The 19,601-nt window shown below is 38.8% G+C and overlaps 1 protein-coding gene across 1 annotated transcript; it reads right to left on the bottom strand.

Annotated features, from left to right (window-relative positions):
- Positions 1–13,433: 13,433 nt before the first annotated feature.
- Positions 13,434–17,778, bottom strand: LOC109461693 (keratin, type I cytoskeletal 9-like). The gene is made up of 4 exons (XM_019758077.1): positions 16,361–17,778; positions 15,068–15,232; positions 14,854–14,940; positions 13,434–14,181 (listed from the first exon to the last, which is right to left on the bottom strand). Exons 1-4 carry the CDS (start codon positions 17,493–17,495, stop codon positions 13,508–13,510), a joined length of 2,061 nt encoding a protein of 686 aa, XP_019613636.1. The 5' UTR covers positions 17,496–17,778; the 3' UTR covers positions 13,434–13,507.
- Positions 17,779–19,601: the final 1,823 nt, after the last annotated feature.

Below are 19,601 nucleotides of genomic sequence, written 5' to 3'. Positions count from 1 at the left end.
CAGCATGGGGGAAAATGATATTAATATCAATTTACAAACATGCGCCGCGCAACTCGTACAAGCGAAATCATGTAAAAAGTCGGTTAGTTATGTATTCATTGCAGCATGATGTATCGGAAAATAGCACTTCGTTCTGGAGGTTAGTACTCCTTTAAGGACAAGCTAACACCTGATATTGGGCACTTCTGACTCTGCAACTTGTAAAGGTGTTTAGTTGACTGGAGCGAATACTCCACACTACATAACCTGTTTAATAATACTGCAGGCTTATATTTAAAAAAATCCATGGCAGTTAATTCACAACTTCCCACAGTCTGATATTTGCAGAGAGACGGTATTTATGGTCACTCATCCAAACGGTGGTCTCTCATGCTGTAATAATGTCAATCGTTGTTAGGAATTTAGCATTGAATTTAAGTAATACTACATTGAATGATTGTAAGGAACGCATTAGTCCATATCGACAATCACTTTTACACCTTATCCAATTGTTCAACAGGATGCTAGTTTGATATATCAGTGACTACAGTTAGAAAATAAGTCTTTTGTCATGAGGCAAAATAATTATTATATAATAGAGTGTTTACTGGTGATTACATACGTGCAGTATCAACAGATACTAGTATGTGGACATTTTGAAATTTGCCATTTTTTATCTTGTTATGGCTATGATTATTGATTAGTTACTATAAAGATACATAGAGTTATAAGTGACCTTATTACATTGAGCTTATTGGAAACATAATAAGATTACGCTTTTTTTGATCGCGAATATTTCGGCATAAATGAGGGGCAATCTGGACACTAGTAAGGTCAATTGTTGATGTCAAAGAAAATAGTAGGAATTTTTTTCTTATCGCCCACAAAATAATGTTCTTAACTTACACCAACTAGGTAGCGCGGTGCATTCTGGGATAGTTTAGAGGTTATTTGGGGAGTTCATTCTGGATTGGATAAGTTTTAAGACTTGCGTTCATATTGGGTATTTTATCGAATATTATTAAGTAATGTGCATCTTTCACTTCCTTCAATTTATGTCTGTCGAAAAAAAGCTCTTCACTCTGGAATTGAGAACCCCTTTATATATATGGAGAGTATTGTCAGGGTATTATGATAATATAGTATTGATGATGAAACAGTCTCGATTTGCTAACATGAGATAGTTTTCAGACGAATGTGCGAAGGTTTTTCAAGTTATAATCATAATGAAATATATTTAGTGTTACATTTATTCTCTTACAACCTAAGTACAGGTCATGTATAAGGAGAGATATCTCACCATACGTACCAATGTGTACTACTACCTACCGGTTTGATTGATATGTGTGTTTCATTACTTCTCGCTTCAATTGTAGATGTATGAAGATTATATAGCTTATAAAACACGATTTGTCTAATTACATAATTAATAAAAATTTATCCTTATCTATTTAGAATTTGAAACCTGAGAAAATTATCGTGTATACAATAATAGATGATGTTTATCTCAACAATATGACGTACAATGACGAAATAACATCCATCCTCAATTTTTATTACTTTAGGCCATGTTGATTTGATTATATGGATGACATCCTCCGGGAGCCCAAAAACTGATGCGCGCGTGCGAATAACAAAAAAGTTTTGCAAAAAAAAAGTTCTTTTCATTGTGAAATCTACGTGGTCATGAGGGTTGAGCAAATGGCACAGGATATGGTTTGGCGAATAATCTAGTCTTCAAGTTCATTTCTTTACAATTTCGTCTTTTCTCGTTTGATTTTGGCATTCTACGACATTGGTATAGTTTTTATTAATTTTTTGTAACTTATGGTATATTTTTGCTCATTTTGCAACTGTTTTGTGCGATTTACAGTATGGTTGAAAACTTTTTTTTTTTTGGAAACGGCCGAAAATTCATGCGCGCGCGGATGTCATCCATATAATCAAATCAACATGGCCTTAGTATGTTTTATATTACATATACAAGCATGGCTATATTTCATATTAACTGCTATTTACCTGTATGTTATTTACCTGTGTAGAATAGAACAGTTAATTATATGACGATGTACCAATGTAACAGATCTAGAATTGAAATAAAATGCCTTACAAAATGGGTATATGAGCAATATTTATTATCACTGGCACGACCGAACATGCCGGTAACTAGATGAACCTCCGGACGCCATCTAGCGAAATCAAACAGAAACACAATGAACGGTTAGGTCACAACAATTTAATTTGTTGTTTCTCGGAATTGCCCTGTCCATTTTTTTCTGATTTAAAAAAATATGTTCTAAATCAACTCCTCAATGCTCGATGAAAAATATATTTAAGCCCAACGGTTGAAGAAAGCCCTTTTCTTCCTAGTTGTTACAGTTTTTTAATGTAACAATGTAATTTTGTTTTATCAAAAGTTCAAAATTTATTCTATTAATTATAAACCAGTCTGGTATGTTCTCTTCATGGCTCATATTGTAAAATTTCCGGCTATCATAGGGTGCCTTTCCTATTTTTTTCGCCCTGTCGCTTCATATTTATTTCTAAAATATCCGAGAAGCAACAAATTAAACTGGTGTGGCCTTGGCTAGAGGGAAGCTGAGTAAGTAAGTAAGTTGCGTTTCTACCCCCTTGTACTAGATGGCGCTCACCCACCCGTCAACTAGGCAGGGTCCACTGAATGAACAACAGTGTTTGGAAATGTGAAAAAAAAATGGCAAGGAAAAATTTTTAACCATTTTGAGGTCTTTCTTTTTTCGTCTTTCTTTTTTTTGTCCTTTTTCGCTGGTGAAACAGCAGCAAGATCTCAATTGTCGTCAAAAGCTCGGTATGTTTACGTCTTGCATGGCCAAAGCCCTGGTGCTTGCGTCTTGCATATCCAATAGATTTCAAAAAACCCGCCGTTGTCTGTCCCTGGACAGTACCCGTCACATGACATGACGCATCGTAACTGTGTCTAGCTCTTACTTGAAACTATCGCTCTACAACTTTTCTATCCAGAGTTGAAAATTGGTCTGATAAAATATAGTATTTACTGGTAAGGCCATGTTGATTTGATAATATGGATGACATCCGCGCGCGCATGAATTTTCGGCCGTTTCCAAAAAAAAAAAAGTTTTCAACCATACTGTAAATCGAACAAAACAGTTGCAAAATGAGCAAAAATATACCATAAGTTTAAAAAAATATTAATAAAAACTATACCAATGTCGTAGAATGCCAAAATCAAACGAAAAAGACGAAATCGTAAAGAAATGAACTTGAAGACTAGATTATTCGCCAAACCATATTCTGTGCCATTTGCTCAACCCTCATGACCACGTAGATTTCATAATGAAAAGAACTTTTTATTTTTTTTGCAAAACTTTTTTTTTATTCGCACGCGCGCATCAGTTTTGGGGCTCCCGGAGAATGTCATCCATATAATCAAATCAACATGGCCTAACTCGGGCTCTGTTTATCACCTACTTTTTGGTGTCCGCACAAGGGAGTCAGAACCAGAAGAGGGCAGCAGAACACTAGCATAGTTACATTGTTTGGTTTCATTTCACACCCAAAAATAAACGATTTTTGAACATTTCCTGGGCAGAGTGACGATAATTAAATCGGTAGCAAACTGTAAAAACAGGAAGTCGTAAATTAGAAGCCTTGGTATGCTGTTTAACCCTGTAGACGGCTGTGAATTGGTAAAATAGCGTGATTAATTTACAAGAAGGCGATTCAGCACCAAGGAGAAGAAAATAACACTGCCAGCTACATTTGCCACTGTACCACGCTAAGGCCACACCAAGTAAATTTTATGGATGACGTCCGCGCGCGCATTGATTTTGGCCTGTTCCCAGAAAAAAACAAGAAATTCCGCTTCCTGTAACTATGACCAAAGAGTCACGACAGGTGCCGCAAATCGTCAGATTGACGTGAAACCCGTAACGCGTGTGTCTAAGTGTCTATTACCATCCTGTCAATATTAGAAAATTTGTCACTTTCCACTGTTCCACCTGATTTATTGTTGTTTTGATGATGAATAAAAGACTTCTTGCTTGTTACATTGTGTCACCTCATTCAATTTGTGTCCTAACATTTGTCGTCTCTTAGTATATTTCTAATCTAGGCATCTTGTTTTTAGGACCCTACTTTTTTTTGCCCTCTCGCATTAGATTTAGGGTCTCCAAAGGACGTCATCCATAAAATTTACATGGTGTGGCCTAAAGGTAAATTCGCTACCTCTAGTTTTCTTTTTCTTTTTGTATTGTTACAAGGATATTCTCACCTTAACTCAATAGTATCACCTGGTGGGTGAAATTTAGTTTAAGATGTAGAATTTAGGGGGAAACGGCGAACTTATGCTTTCCTCTGTTATACCATTATTGTAAGTATTGCAGCTACATATTTATTTTTTTAATTCGATAATTAGAGGCAAGATAAAATAAGCCCAAGTCAAATTTTATGTTTGTCCCTAGCCTGAAGTTTGCAAAAAAGATGTGCACATATGGAGCAAAGCACGCAAATTAATATTATTAACATAATTAATTTAATATAATTTCAACTTTGATCATTTTATCGATTTGTATTGTACTTATATTGTATTGCTTCTGTATTGATTGAATTTGTATGTACTTTGTATGTTTATTGCTATTGTAAATTTTGAATTGTAACCTCCTTGTATGTACTAAGTGATATTGTACTGTACTTTGTATTTATGCACTTATGTGTCAGTGGTAGCCGCTACCAGCCTTGTTGCTGCCTGGTTGCCACTTGTTATGCACTGTTGCATTTAAATAAAAAAACAAACAATATTTATCTTTCTCTACTCCTCTTCTAGAAATTGTCTCCGATGCTCCCAGTCCGTGCAGACCAATTCGTGTTGGAGAACATTGCGTGGACTGTAGAATAGTTCTCTGACTTCATAACTTGAGGCTACGATAGTTATGAAAGCTGAAATTGAAAAAAAAGGAATCCTATCTCTGGGCACAGACAATCAGATATGCCACCCCCTAAAAAATTCTACCGAAATACTTTCTTTCCTGATATCAATTCAACTATGCTATATTCTGAACGACGGAAAAGACAGACACTGAACATTTTAAGTTCTGTGCAAAATTTATTCCTTGAAAATGTTGATGTTTACATTTCAGTAATGATCAAAAGTTCAAACGTGCAGTTGTTATAACCTTACAGTAAAGTATTACATCAAATCTCATGAAGTGTACAATTATATTTTGTACACCACCGTGTGAATGAAAGAATGCATGACTGGTTTATTAGAGTCCATTCCGCGTCACCGTGTGGGTTTTTTTCTCCATGTTCCTAATACGTTTGAATTATTTAGAAGAAAAGAATACCCCAGTAACAAAAGTTATAAATTTTTCAAAAATTTGAAAATTAAAATTTGAATATATTTGAATTCATTTATATATTTCTGAAACATTTCGAAAGTGACTGTACAAGAATTCAAAACATTTCGAAATAATGACAATAACAACCCACACGGTGACGCGGAATTGACTCTATGTAAAACATCGCAGCCATCAGGCTGAAGTACGTTTTACTTACATAGTACATGAAAAAACGCACAACTCAATTTGACTTGAAATAAGCATAAAATATTACCAAGTATTAAAATAACGTATTGTTTCATAGAAACTCTGATATCGTCAAAGTTATGCACTGGAAAACGTGTTGATATAACAGGAATAAAAGAATAAGAGAAAAAGGTAACATCAACCTATAGCTATCATCAATAGAAAGTAACGAACGATAATTTGAAACTGCTTCTTTTGGTACAGATAAAATGTCAAGTCTCTATGAACAGTTAAGTTTAAGTTTTTACTCGCTACGTAAAAGATTTAATGTAAGCGCCTACTTGAGTAACTGTTTTTTGGCGTAAGCGCCTACTCAGTTCAGTAAATCTGCAATGTGGTATTTGTGTAAAGTTTTTCAAAATATCAGTTTCTATGATATAATATCAGATTATTCCAACAGAACTAACTGTCCTGTTGTTACATTATAATTAGATTGAGTAAATAATGCCAGAGGATCAAATAAAGAATTAATTTTAAGAAACACAAGGACTGAACAAGTAAAATCTGAGATTTTATACCTCCGGGCTTTTTATTGTATACTTTTATATAGGGTTTTAAGCAAAGAATTTATCGAGACCGGACACCCCTCTGTGTGATGGGTCATATACGTGGACCAGACCGAGAATAGCTTAAACACGCCAAAGGTCAACGGTCGCGACCACTTTCACACTCAGAGGGGTGTTTAGAAGCCACCAAAAAGCACTATTTTCACGCCCGAAAACACATATACAATAAAAACAAAAGACCGTGCATCATCTGCAGCCCAATAGCAAAACATACACCGAGTCCCAAAAAAATCCGTCCACCCAAACGCGAGAAACAGCTGCGAACATGAAAATCTAAATCTCTCACAAAACCCTTCCGCGGAAGGATGTCTCCTCCCCCGGAGGTAATAATGACGTTGTAGCTTACAACTACAGCCTACTATATTTTCAATTGTCATTATCACAAAGATCGTGTTCGCGACTCAAGCCTTCTGAAGTGTTGTACGTGGAGCATGTTTTTTTTTTTATTTATGACAATTTACCACATTTGTGGAAGGATTGACATAACAGGTGCCAATCACCTCTTCAAAGATGTCAACCCCGAGACCAGACGTTTGAACCACTCACACCGGGAAGGTCCCCTACTCTTTTCGATAAGCGCGGTGAGTTCTTTAACGTGCGTGGGGTGTGGCTCTCCCCCAAACACGGGACCTCCATTTAACGTCCTATCCGAGGGACGTCCCTAGCCGAAGCTAGGTACTCATTTACACCTGAGTGAAGGGAGGAAAGTCGTGTTAAGTGCCTTTCCCAAGGGCACAAGATCGGTGACATGGGCAGGTTTCGAACCCTCGACCTCTCGGGTGTGAGCCGAACGCGCTATACCGACTGCGCCACACGACCCCACTAGAGCTTATTGTTGGAACCGCACCTTTATACAGGATACATGCTGCATTTCTTGGATGGTTGGTATGTTCCGCATAGCGCTCTGTGTTGTGCGAAACGGCCACACCATGGTTTTCGGAGTTCTTGTTCTAGTGATGGTGTACTCTGGTTTTCACCCGGGGAAACCAAACACCCGCCATCCAAACCTTGTGTAAGGCACAGCAGAGTAATACGAAATTTCCTATGTTGGACCAAAAAGTGGACCTTTGAGCCTTGTAAACCACCCCTGGCTACGCACATGGTGGCATTCATGCATACGCGACAAAACGGCAGACGGGTTAGACATGTGCGTCATGGAGACATTATCTCTTGACGTGAGGGGCTACTTTAAACAGATATGTTTTCGTTGCATGCGTTTATTTGTGGTAATTTCAAGAAGGAATGTAATAATCAAATGACGGGATGATAGATGATTGAAATGTCATTAAAATTTGGTTTCTGCACGTAAAATAATGTGTCTTGTATTAATTTACCTGACAAATCTTACCGGTAGTTGCACATCAGAAATGCAGTGCCTTGTTCTCCTAGGATTCTTTTGTATTTAATTTTTTTCAATGTTTGAGTCTGTATTCTGTTGGTCCGTTAATGTGAAAAATACCATTGCACCTTGATCTCAGCTTGGTGGACCGTTCCACAGTCCGTCAGCTGGGTCAACATCTGCGTCTGTGTGGTACTGGTCCCCAAATAGTTAATGAGAAAAGTGCCGTTTTCTGTGCTCTGTAGTTTGGTCTCGGCTTGGTGGGTCGTTCCACAGCCTGTCATCTCAGCGGACACAGTGGACAAATGGCGGCCTTGCAGCTGACGCGGACTTGAGCATTTAAAAAGTCCGTTGGGAGACATGCGAAGAAAACAGGCTGAACATGAAGAACAACAGGCCTGTCCCTGTTTCCCTTTACAGGCTTCCAAACACGCCATCTTGATAATCAGCCAGGACAGGTCACAGTCACAATGAAAGGGGTTATTGAAGATGGATAATGCGGTCACCTGTGGCCATCCCAGTGCGTATTGAGAGAAAGATGCAAGTTTGTTCCCGCTTAGATATACAAAACTCAGTTTCGGGAGATGCGCCATCACGACGTCTAGCTTTACGTACCTCAGTTGGTTTCCTTGTAGACACAGAACGTTTAAAGCTCGCAAAGTCCGCAGAGCCATCCAGGATACAGTTTCAATGGAATTATAGCTCAAGTCCAGTGTGATCAGTCGCCGCAGTGGCGGTAGGTACGTAACGTTTCTGATGTTGTTGTACGAGATTTTCAAATATATAGCGCTGGACGGTATATCAACAGGCACCACCACGAGACCTAGCTTACTACAATCAACCTTAGAGATATAAGTATACTGCTTTACTTTACATTTATCCGGTAAACCAAAGCATCCTGTACACAGAAATCCCAAGGTAACGAGCAAAGTCACTGCACTTAATTTCATGTCTGTTTTGTTTCGCAGAATACTAGTGCCCAGTGTCTTTACCGTTTGCCAACAAAGCCTACAACCTAATAAACATTAACACTTGCTCACATTTACTTACAAGAAATCCCCTATACCTTTATCATAACTGTAGCATTGGAACAGTTCCTGATAGATGCGATCTCTCCTTGAAAGCAAAAAAAGACAACGTTTACCTACGTATCATGTTAGTAAAACAGGAACTGTACTTCGCTGTCCAGATGGATCGCATGCATTGAACAAGAAACTGTTGTAAAAAGTCGAATGTCTTCTATTTGAAGCAAAATCATGAACGTCAGAATACATACATATACTATCGTCTGTTGTCATGGTAACATGGACAACGAACCACATACGGGTTCACAAAAGTATATGTATATTCAGGAAAGCACAGGCAAAGAAGTAATTTCCATTTTCTCTGTTCTCCTTCTTCTAAAAAATATTGTCTGACATTTTGAAACTCCCAGACCATTTTGTTTTGAAATGAGAAAAACATGGTGTGTGTTGATTGGTTTTCTTATAACATAACGTGAGAGTATGACATTGCGTCATCTGACATTTTATTGGTATAAAAACTGAAATTAAAAAAGTGATACCGCCTCCAGACACAAGCTGTCAGAAAGTTGTGTGGCGTCGTGTGGTGTAGTGGTACATCACTGGACTATGAAACGGGGAGACCCGGGTTCGATTCCGGGTCGTACCCGAACAATTCCGAACATGCGCCCCGACGTTGTACCCTTGGGAAAGGTACTTTACACGAATTTCCTCACTTCACTCAGGTGAAAATGAGTACCTAGCTTTGGTTAGGGACGTCCCTCGGATAGGATGTTAAATGGAGGTCCCGTGTTTGGGAGAGCCATACACCCCACGCACGTTAAAGAACCCACCGCACTTATCGAAAAGAGTAGGGGACCTTCCCGGTGTGACTGGTTCAAACCTTACAGTCTTGTCTCGGGGTTGGCATCTTTGAAAAGGTGATAGTCACCTGTTATGTCAATCCTTCCACCAATGTGGTAAATCTTCATAAATAAATAAAAAACACAAATGCACTAAATGTTCAAACCAAAACCCTTACTTAAATACTATGTCTCTTTTCTAAAGCCAACTCTGTCATTTTCTTTATTTTGATCTGATCAACATAAAATACAATGTCTTTGGTAATTACAGCAACTGTAGAGCATTTATTTCTTTGTTGTTGATATTTCAATTCAACTACTAATCAAGTCCAGTTGTTATAATGAATTAGACAAGAATCGCATTTAATACGTTGATGAAGGTTATTCACCCAGCTAATACGATAAACTAAAAAAGCAGTTACTCATGCAACTGGATATGATTTTGGAAACGTCAGACGTTTCAGCTAGTATCCACTAGCTTTCAGTCACTAGGCAGTCACTGACGAAAGCTTGTGGATACTAGCTGAAACGTCTGACGTTTCTAAAATCGTATCTAGTTGCTTGAGTAACTGCTTTTTTGCGAATCGCATTTTTAAATGTCTATCAAAGATAGTGTCCATTCACATGCATATGGAGTAATGCCAGGCAAAAAGTTATTTCCCTTCTCATGTTTTACAAATTGTGTCTGACATTTAAACTCCCAGACCAATTCGTCTTGAAGTGAGAAAAACATGGTGTTTGTAGATTGGTTCTCTGATAACGTACGTGAGAGTATGACATGGCGTCAACTTACATTTTATTGGTATGAAAACTGAAATTAAAAAAAAAAAACTACCTCTGGGCTCAGACACAGATAAAACAGAGATCCCCCTTCCGTTTACTCAAAGCCAACCTAAGTACTATATGTCGTTTCTTGAAATCAATTCGATCATTTTCTCTATATTTAACTGATCAACATAAATGACAAAGACACTGGAAATTGCCGCAACTGTGCAAAATTTATTTTTTTTCTGTTTATTTTTCCATTCCACTTATTATCTGATAACTTAAAGAACAAAAGGCAAGTTGTTATAGTTAATTGGCCAAGACTTTCATTAAATGCCATCTAATGTACAACCACATGCATATTTGTGTAAACCAATGTCAACAATTTTGCATTGAAGTTTCTTAATATAATAAATCTTGATATGGGTCAAGTATTAGAAAAAAGTGATTAAACGTGAGCGTCAGAATAAATATTTATCGTTTTTGTTGATGCATATGGAGTAAAGCCAAAGCAAATAGTTATTTCTCTTCTTCTTCTAAAAAGTGTATCTGACATTTTAACTCCCAGACCAATCCGTCTTGAAGTGAGAAAAACATGGTGTTTGTAGATTGGTTCTCTGATAACGTAACGTGAGGGTATGACATGACGTCAACTGACATTTTATTGGTATGAAAACTGAAATTAAAAAAAAAAACTGCCTCTGGGCTCAGACACAGATAAAACGGAAATCTTCCTTTTCTACTAAAAGCCTACCTGAGTACTATTTGTCTTCTTTGAAATCAATTTGATCGATTTATCTATATTCAACTGATCAACATAAGGCCACACCGACTAAATTTTATGGATGACATCCGCGCGCGCATTGATTTTAGCCTGTCGCCCTCAAAAAAAAAAGACCTCCACTGAGGCTCTGGCCTGGCTCTAGGCCTGGGTAGTCCATGGAAGTCAGCGACAAAACGGAGCCGGGCACCCAGGCTATCGAATTCGAAGCTCCACGACTCAAGAACTCAGTACATAAGTACAGTACCGATTCATAAATTCCGCAAAAAGCCGGCACACGTATACGTCGCTAAGTACTGTCGCGAATTCATAATACCAGCTTTGTATTCCTGTGGTTAAGTAGCATTTTTATTTTTGGCCGGAATTTTTTTTATTCGCCCGCGCGCACTAGTTTAGCGTCTTCAGAGGATGTCATCCATAAAATTAAATCGGTGTGGCCTAAATGAAAAAGACACTGGAAATTGCCGCAACTATGTAATTTTTTTGTCTATTTTTCCATGCCATTCCATTTATTATCAGATAACGAAAGTCAAGTTGTTAACATAACGTGAGAGCATGGCATGACGTGAACTGACAATCTGTTCATTCTACTACGCCTACCTAACTAGTACTATATGTCTTTTCTGAAATCAATTCATTTTATCTATATTGAACTGATCAACATAAAAGACAAAGACACTAATAATTGCAGCAACTGCAATGTTTTGTTTATTTGTCCATTCCACTTATTATCAGATCTTAAACAACAAAGGTCAAGTTGTTATAGTGAATTGGACAAGACTTTCATTAAATGCCATCTATTGTGCAACCATAAGCATATTTGTATGAACCATTATTGATAAGACTTAATATGAAATTTATCAATATAATAACACTTATATAAACCAAGTATTAAAAAAAATTAACAGAAACTAACCTGCAGTTCTAGAACATTAATTACCAATTAAGAGGTTAATTATTCGGTTGTTTATTTTTCAACCAGGAAATACATATCGCCTAAGACCATGTTGATTTGATTATATGGATGACATCCGCGCGCGCATGAATTTTCGGCCGTTTCCAAAAAAGAACAAACTTTTCAACCATAGTACAAAACAGTTGAAAAATGAGCAAATATATACCGTAAGTTGCCTTCAAAATTTTGGAAAACGATACCAATGTCGTAGAATGCCAAAATCAAACAAAAAAGGAGAAAAAAATGTAGAAAATGAATTTGAAGAGTAGATTATTCGCCAAACCATTCTCTGTCTCAGTTGTACAACCTTCAAAACCACGTAGATTTCATAATAAAAGTAACTCTTTTTTTTGCAAAACTTTTTATTTTATTCGCACGCTCGCATCAGTTTTGGAGTTCCCAGAGGATGTCATCCATATAATCAAATCAACATGGCCTAATGGCGTTTTTCAATGATTCCTGGGGGAAACCTCAGTCCAAAATGCAGCAAAACTATCAAATATAGTCACGAAAATTACAAGTACAAAATCAAAGTACCTTAATTGATATGCATACTACGTTAAATCATACAACCAAGATAAGAGAAACAGTATTGTAACCTTGTTTTCATACAACGTAGAACCAAGGTAGAACATAATAGAATGAAATCAGGATTAAAATCAAGATTGGCTTTGCATGTCAATGGTTGTCAAGTACATAAAGTTGTTTGAAGGCTGATAGGGTTATGGCAATAAGAAAAAAAATTAACATTTTTGCTTTGAGACTGACATTTAATTGGCGTGACGTCTATCTGACAACTGATGTTAAGTTTAAGATAAATTGACGTAATAAAAAGTAATCACAATGCCCTTTAGGCCATGTTGATTTGATTATATGGATTACATCATCCGGGAGCCCCAAAACTGATGCGCGCCTGCGAATAAAAAAAAGATTTGCAAAAAGAAAGTTCTTTTCATTATGAAATCTACGTGGTCATGAGGGTTGAGCAAATGGCACAGAATATGGTTTGGCGAATAATCTAGTCTTCAAGTTCATTTCTTTACAATTTCGTCTTTTTTCGTTTGATTTTGGCATTCTACGTATAGTTTTTATCAATTTTTGTGGTAACTTATGGTATATTTTTGCTTATTTTGCAACTGTTTTGTACGATTTACAGTATGGTTGAAAACTTTTTTTTTTGGAAACGGCCGAAAATTCATGCGCGCGCGGATGTCATCCATATAATCAAATCAACATGGCCTTACCTACCGTTAATACTTTTCACACCATACCGTATTACTCCATATGATCCGATTTACATGCCCAAGTATTTATAGGTTAATCAAATTAATTATTGCCACCAATCAAGCGGTAATAATATAAGGGTGTCTTTAAAAAGTTACGCTCGACTTAACAAGATTTCGGTTTCTATGTCATTTTAGTAACACTAGATCGCTAATCTTAGTATCTTAGTACGCTTATTACCTTCTTCCAGATAGTTATGCTTGTGGTAACGCCTGCATGTGTGTATATTTGTATGTATGTATGTATGTATGTGTGTATTTATGTATGTGGTTTAGCGCGAAAACGAAAAAAAACTATAAGACGGAGTTACTTCTGGCTCGTCTAGTGCTATAGCCCCGTGGCCTCTTCCATAACTATTAAAATGTCATTACACAGTTATTGTTATAGAGTTTTTACTTAATCAGTGTTACAATGACGTATCCTGGTCCGTTATTTCCATCAATATCTTTGGGATAACAGACGCCAGCGCTGACACTGTCAATGCCTGAGTTGAATGAACCTCCTCCCCCTGCACATCCCCCCCTACGGGCCTCCCCTCTTGCCCCGCCGGAATATCCTCCCCCTCCCCCTCCTCCTCCTGCTAGCTTCCCTTCTGCTGATTTACCATACCCACCCCCTCCGCCACCAAAACCACCATATGCGTCGGCACCATAAGAGCCCCTCCCACCTTCACCTCCGTTAAAAAACGCCTTCCCCCCTTCACCTCCATCCTCGCCGCCGTCTCTACCGCCAAATTTATTTTTACCACTCGCCCCGTCTGTCAGCAGACCTCCCCCACCCCCTCCTACACTACCTGACCCCCATTCAACAGCCCCGTCCCCATCCTCCCCTCCTTCGTTCCAGTTAACGTTCCAAGATCTAGTGCTAGAATTTCCCGCTGTTTTCGTATTACCGTCACTAAATATGCTGTGATAAGACCTCCCGGTCCCCCCGCCCCCGCCGCCCGCGATGATGAGGGGAGTGTTGTCGTCCCGGGTGACAAACGTCCCTCCACCCCCGCCTGCACCTGAGTTATAACCCCGATTCTCTGCACCCTCCTGTCCGACAAGGATCTTCAGTACCTCGCCTGACGATAAGAACATACAAAAAACTGGTGAGAAGAGAAAGGAGCATTCTCAAATCTATGCTATTTATCCTCTATTTATTCATAAATGCAGTTTGATCCCGAATAATGCTATGTAATGCACATAACACTATAAATGGGGTGCTAGTGTCATGGAAATGAACAGAAACCTAAGTGGGTGTCACTGGTGTCAGACAGATGGAAAATGTTCAGACTATGCATGATGTACAAATTGACTAATAAACTGGTGGACGTACCAACTACCATGTGCCTAATGCAAGCTCAGAAAAGAACAAGAAATTGTCATGCATGCCTCAAGTACCAGAGTTATTAACCAAGGATTGATGTGTTCAAAACCTCATTCTTTCCTAGAACTATCGCAGAGTGAAACTCACTGTCACCAAGTAAAGTAGGGACATTAGCATTTGACAGCTTTAAACAATGTTTAGAGTTAGATGTTAAGAGGTTAGGGTTAACAATTTGTTAGGTGTAATGTAGCCAGCTACCGCTGCACCGCATGCCTGCGAACCTTGTGTGCTACGCCGAAGGGCGGTGATGCCGGCTATACAGATACGGATAAATAAGGGATATATTCCTCATTTTAAGATAAACAAAAGCAGCTAGTCGCAGTCGTTGTCTTTGATATCTTTCTGTGAGTTCAAAATTACTACGCACCTTTATTAAGTTGAAAAGTCCCTTTCATAACAGCACCTCTTCCACGGCATTCTGGTGATGTGTTCCGATCGGTCCCTGCAGCGGCACCTGTCAGAACAAAATGTCCATTGCAAATTTGACTTCTCTTGTATCTAATCAAAGGGAATTATTAAGAGAATTTTTGTGAGAAAAAAAAAAACAAGCATCATAATTCAGATTCTATGAATATTATTACCTGCTGCTTCTATCTGGTAAGTTCCCGTGTGTTTGACTTTGAAGTGTTGGATCCCGTTGTTGAGTGTCACCAGACCGTCATGGTCCTGTCCACTGTAGTGTTCTCCCAGTTTAGTCGGGCCGAGACGGCCCTCTGTTCCCAATGTGGTGAAGGTCGCCTTGAATCCTTACAGAGAAAAGCACATTTGATTTGATTTATTCAAATTGTAACAATACAATACACGTGGGTCAGGACAACTGTTGCTGGTGTTGTGTCCCAGACATAGGAACAAATACAGGACAGGGCAGGACATTCACTCATAAGTCTAAGAAAGAAGGCGGGACAGTACATAGAGTCTTTAATCTGGTAATTGACCGACAGTAAGCCCATGTACGCTCTACAGCAATGGTATCTCGCTCTATTATTAAGAACCATTGCACAAATTGAGATGTTAGTTTTAATAAGGCTATGTTGATTTGATAATATGGATAACAACCTCTGCGAAGCCCAAAACTGATGCGAGGGGAAAAAAATGTTTGGCAAGCAAAAAAAGGTTCCTCTAACATGAAATCTACGTGGTCATAAAGGCTAAACGAATGACTGAACACACACAGTATGGTATGACAAATAATAATTGTTTTTGTTTCGTCACGTTTTGTTCTTTTCCTGAATTAATTTCAGCATTCTATGACATTAGTATCGTTTTCTAATACTTTTGTTTGCAACATACAATATATATTCGCTAATGTTTTACAATTTACAGTAAGGCCACACCTATTCAATTTGTTGGGTCTCGGATTTTTGCAGAAAAAATATGAAGCGAAAGGGTGAAAAAAAAAATAAATAAAAACAGGTCTAGGCACCCTATTATAGGCTTAAATGCTATGAAATGAGCCATGAAGTCAACACAAAAGGCTGGGTTAAAATTTAAACATTGAATTTTGAACTTTTAATCATACCACTGCAATGATAGATGGGAAAACTGTAACAACTAGGAAGAAAAGGACTTTCCTCAACTGTTCGGGGCAAAACATAAGCATTTTTTAATTGATTCAGGACCAGAATCAATTTGTTTTGTTTTTTTTTTGCAAATCAGAAAAAAACGAAGAGGCGAATCCGAGAACCAACAAATTAAATTGGTGTGGCCTAAGGTCGAAAACTTATTTTTTTCATATGGGCGAAAATCCATGCCCTAGCGGATGTCATCCATATAATCAAATCAACATGGCTTAACTGTGAAAGAGAGATGCTCTACAGGGGTACTATCCTATGAATGAATACAGTATTCAATTGTAACCTTCATTTTAAAATTACCTTCTGTGATGTCACCGACCAATAAGACGTCATTGTCTACCTTCACGGCTACATCCGGATCAAACCGGACCCAGGGCTCCCCTGCAGGTGCCCGGATGTCTGTAGGAGACAGCTGCAGTAGGCTCTGCAGACGGGACTGAACTTCAGTCTTCACACTGACGACCTGCAGGTCAGTACCATGAGCCATGATGCTGCGGCCGAATTCTCTGGTGCTGAATAAACTGACAATCGTAGTTTCTAAGGTATCCTGAACCGCGCAGAACTTTTCCTCCGTCTTCTTTTCAATAACCTGCACTTTCTGCAACAGTTCTTTTTCTTCCGCGTCCACCCGATCCAACATGCGCTTCAGGCGATTACGGGTTTGCTCTGCCGCTTCATTTATCTTGTCTTGAACCTTTGACACGGTGTCCTTCAGGAGGGACTTCTTATCCAGAATTTCCTGTTGCTTTTTATTAAGCTCAGCCACCTTCTTGTCGGAATTTTGAAGTGCGGTGGCCAACTCTTCTTTGATGGCAGCCGACGCTTCAGAAAGATGGGTGTAGGAGTGACCCTTGTGCTCCATTATAATACAGTCTCTACATACAGCCTCTCCGCAGGTCTGGCAGAAGAACTTTAGCGACTCGTCCTCGTGAAGCCTGCAGGGCTGGGTGCGAAGCTTGGCTGCCTTCACAACTGCCCCAGACCGGAAATCCTCCATACCGACCAACTGGTGCCCTTTTAGCGACTTCATGCGGCGGTGTGCGGAATTGCACTCCTCACAGATAAAGTCCCCACACTCCACACAGTACGACTTGGCCTCTCCCTTTGACTCACACGCACCGCACGCCACATTACTACTGCTACACCCCTCTGTCTCCATTACCGTCTTGTGTAGTTTGACTGTATCGTTAAGACTCTCGACGAAGAAGTTGTCCTTCAGCCCTGCGACTCCAGAACCCGAAAGTTGGGTCTTGTTCCGACATGTTGGACACTCGAGCTGGTGTTGTTCCTCCTGTCGTTTGAGTAACAGCTCCAGGCACTCCTGGCAGAACGTGTGGAGACAGGAAAGCACCTTGGGCCGACGGCAGGGCTGGAGGCAGATCTGGCACCCTAAAAAGTCGTCCGAAATTTGACTAAGGGAGGGTCCGGCCGCCATGCTAACTTGTGTGAACACGCAGCAGAAGGACGGTTAAGGCGGCATGTAACGAGTCACAAATATGCTAATGATGCTATGCAAATACAGATAGCTATAGTCACACACTAAGCACTTACTAATAGGCAGGCATGTAGGTACTTTGGAAGACTCAGTGAACCCCAATTTCTGGGCAGGTGGTTTCCAGCATATGAATTGATCCTCTCTGGTGTCTTAAGCGTTATACAGTAAAATGGTAAGGCCTCGCCATTGTCTTAGAAACGGCCTGGGTTTGATTACTTGCTAGTACACGGCGCTCCCTATACCAGGTGTTGACGGAGTTTGTTTGTTTCATTGTGTAAACGTCACCATGGAATGATTCCATGACGTCACATGTGACCTTGGCGATACCAAATTTCGTGGGGGTGCAATGAACCAAATTCAATCATTGAAAATGCTGAATCATCCCAGGTAGTTCGCCAAAAGGTTATGCTTTTCGTAGAGTTTGTATGTGTGCGTATGTGTGTGTATGTTTGTGTGTTTGAGTGTGTGTGTCTGTGTGTGTGTTTGTGTGTTTGAGTCTCTGTGTGTGACTTTGTGTGTACGTTTGTGTGGTTTAGCACGATAACTAAAGAAACTTTGAATGGGTTGTCATGAAACTGGTTGGTGCCGTATTTGCCTAGTCACAAGTATGCAAATGCGTTACACAGTCACATGTATGGAAATATCTTTATGCACAACAGGTTATCGCACGCAATGTAGTAGTGTTTCACATTTATTCCTTGATAATGAACTACATGAACGACCTTAACATTCTTTTTTTCTTCGCTTCCTTACTTAAAATGTCAAAAGTGAGGTGCTAATTACACAAGTACAAACCTCTAAGTACTGGCACTCGAGTGCAGCATTATAGGTTTAAATAATCATTAAAGTCATGTTAACCCATCATTATCATTCTTATGTATTCGTTTCTAAAAAGCGGCCTGTCACACTGACAATATTGGCCTCCCTTACATTAGAAAAATTGCACAAGTTCATTTCAAATAAAATGATGATAACATAATAAGATACTACAATCTTTCAAAAATCATGTTTCTCATCTATTTCATTCAGTATTAGATTCATACATATTAGTATATACAAATAAAGTACTATTATGCCTGTTACTAATTAACAATGTTTCATGAAAAATAAATGATGAAAGCAAAACGCTTGAACTTTGAAATGATGACAACAATGTAATAACATATGGCAGTAAGTACCAACATCAGCAGGCGAATTTCATAACTTAAATTGCCCTAATGGATACCTTCACACACCCTACACACTGTTCGGTAGTCCACCATGAGGTTATGGCCGTGATATGACAGCTGGCACAATTCACCCAATATCTGCTTGGAAAACCCCTATTACCGCACACAAATAAAGGCAAACGAAATGAATGGCCTGTTCCACCAGTCCATCGAAATAGGGGTGTTTAATGGCACATGAAAGCTGCTACGGTATTAGAAAAAAATCCATCGCAACTGTTCCGTAATTCCCAGTACAAGATATTTGCTCTCTTACCATTACAGAACATTACAAAACACAAAAAGGCTTATTCTGTCGTTAAATTTAAAACAAGTTTTCTATTAGTATTTTAAATTATAGTAGTAAAAACATTTCCAGATTGTTTCTCTCCAGATCCACTTACTTACAATCGGTCATCGGTCAGAAAACAACGCAAAATGTCATCAATATTTAAGATTTTAATGTGCAAGTGAGGATTTTTTATATGACCAATTAGAATCATTGTAATTCGTTTGTTGGTAAATGTAGTATTATTTAGCGATGGAATACATTTGCCAGAGGAGCTTGGCAGATGAATTTGAACTTTCTCCTACAGTAAGTATCGCTCCACATAGGAATGGCTGACTGAGAATCACATGAACTGTACTGCACACAAAGTTTTACAGTATGGAGAATCCTCCGGTTATTGGGCTCTCCTGGACCCCATCCCTAAACAAAAAGAAATAGTTGCGTCAAAAAAGCAATATGCATTTGTCGATGAAGGTTAGACATCCAGGTAATACACTACGCCAAAAAGCAGTTACTCAAGCAATTGGATATGATTTTGAAAACGTCAGACGT

The sequence above is a fragment of the Branchiostoma belcheri genome, unplaced genomic scaffold, assembly GCF_001625305.1.
Source record: "Branchiostoma belcheri isolate BF01 breed outbred unplaced genomic scaffold, Haploidv18h27 scaffold95, whole genome shotgun sequence".
Classification (NCBI taxonomy): Eukaryota; Metazoa; Chordata; class Leptocardii; order Amphioxiformes; family Branchiostomatidae; genus Branchiostoma; species Branchiostoma belcheri.
Note: the sequence above shows the minus strand (reverse complement) of the source record. Positions and strands in the feature narration are given on the sequence as shown.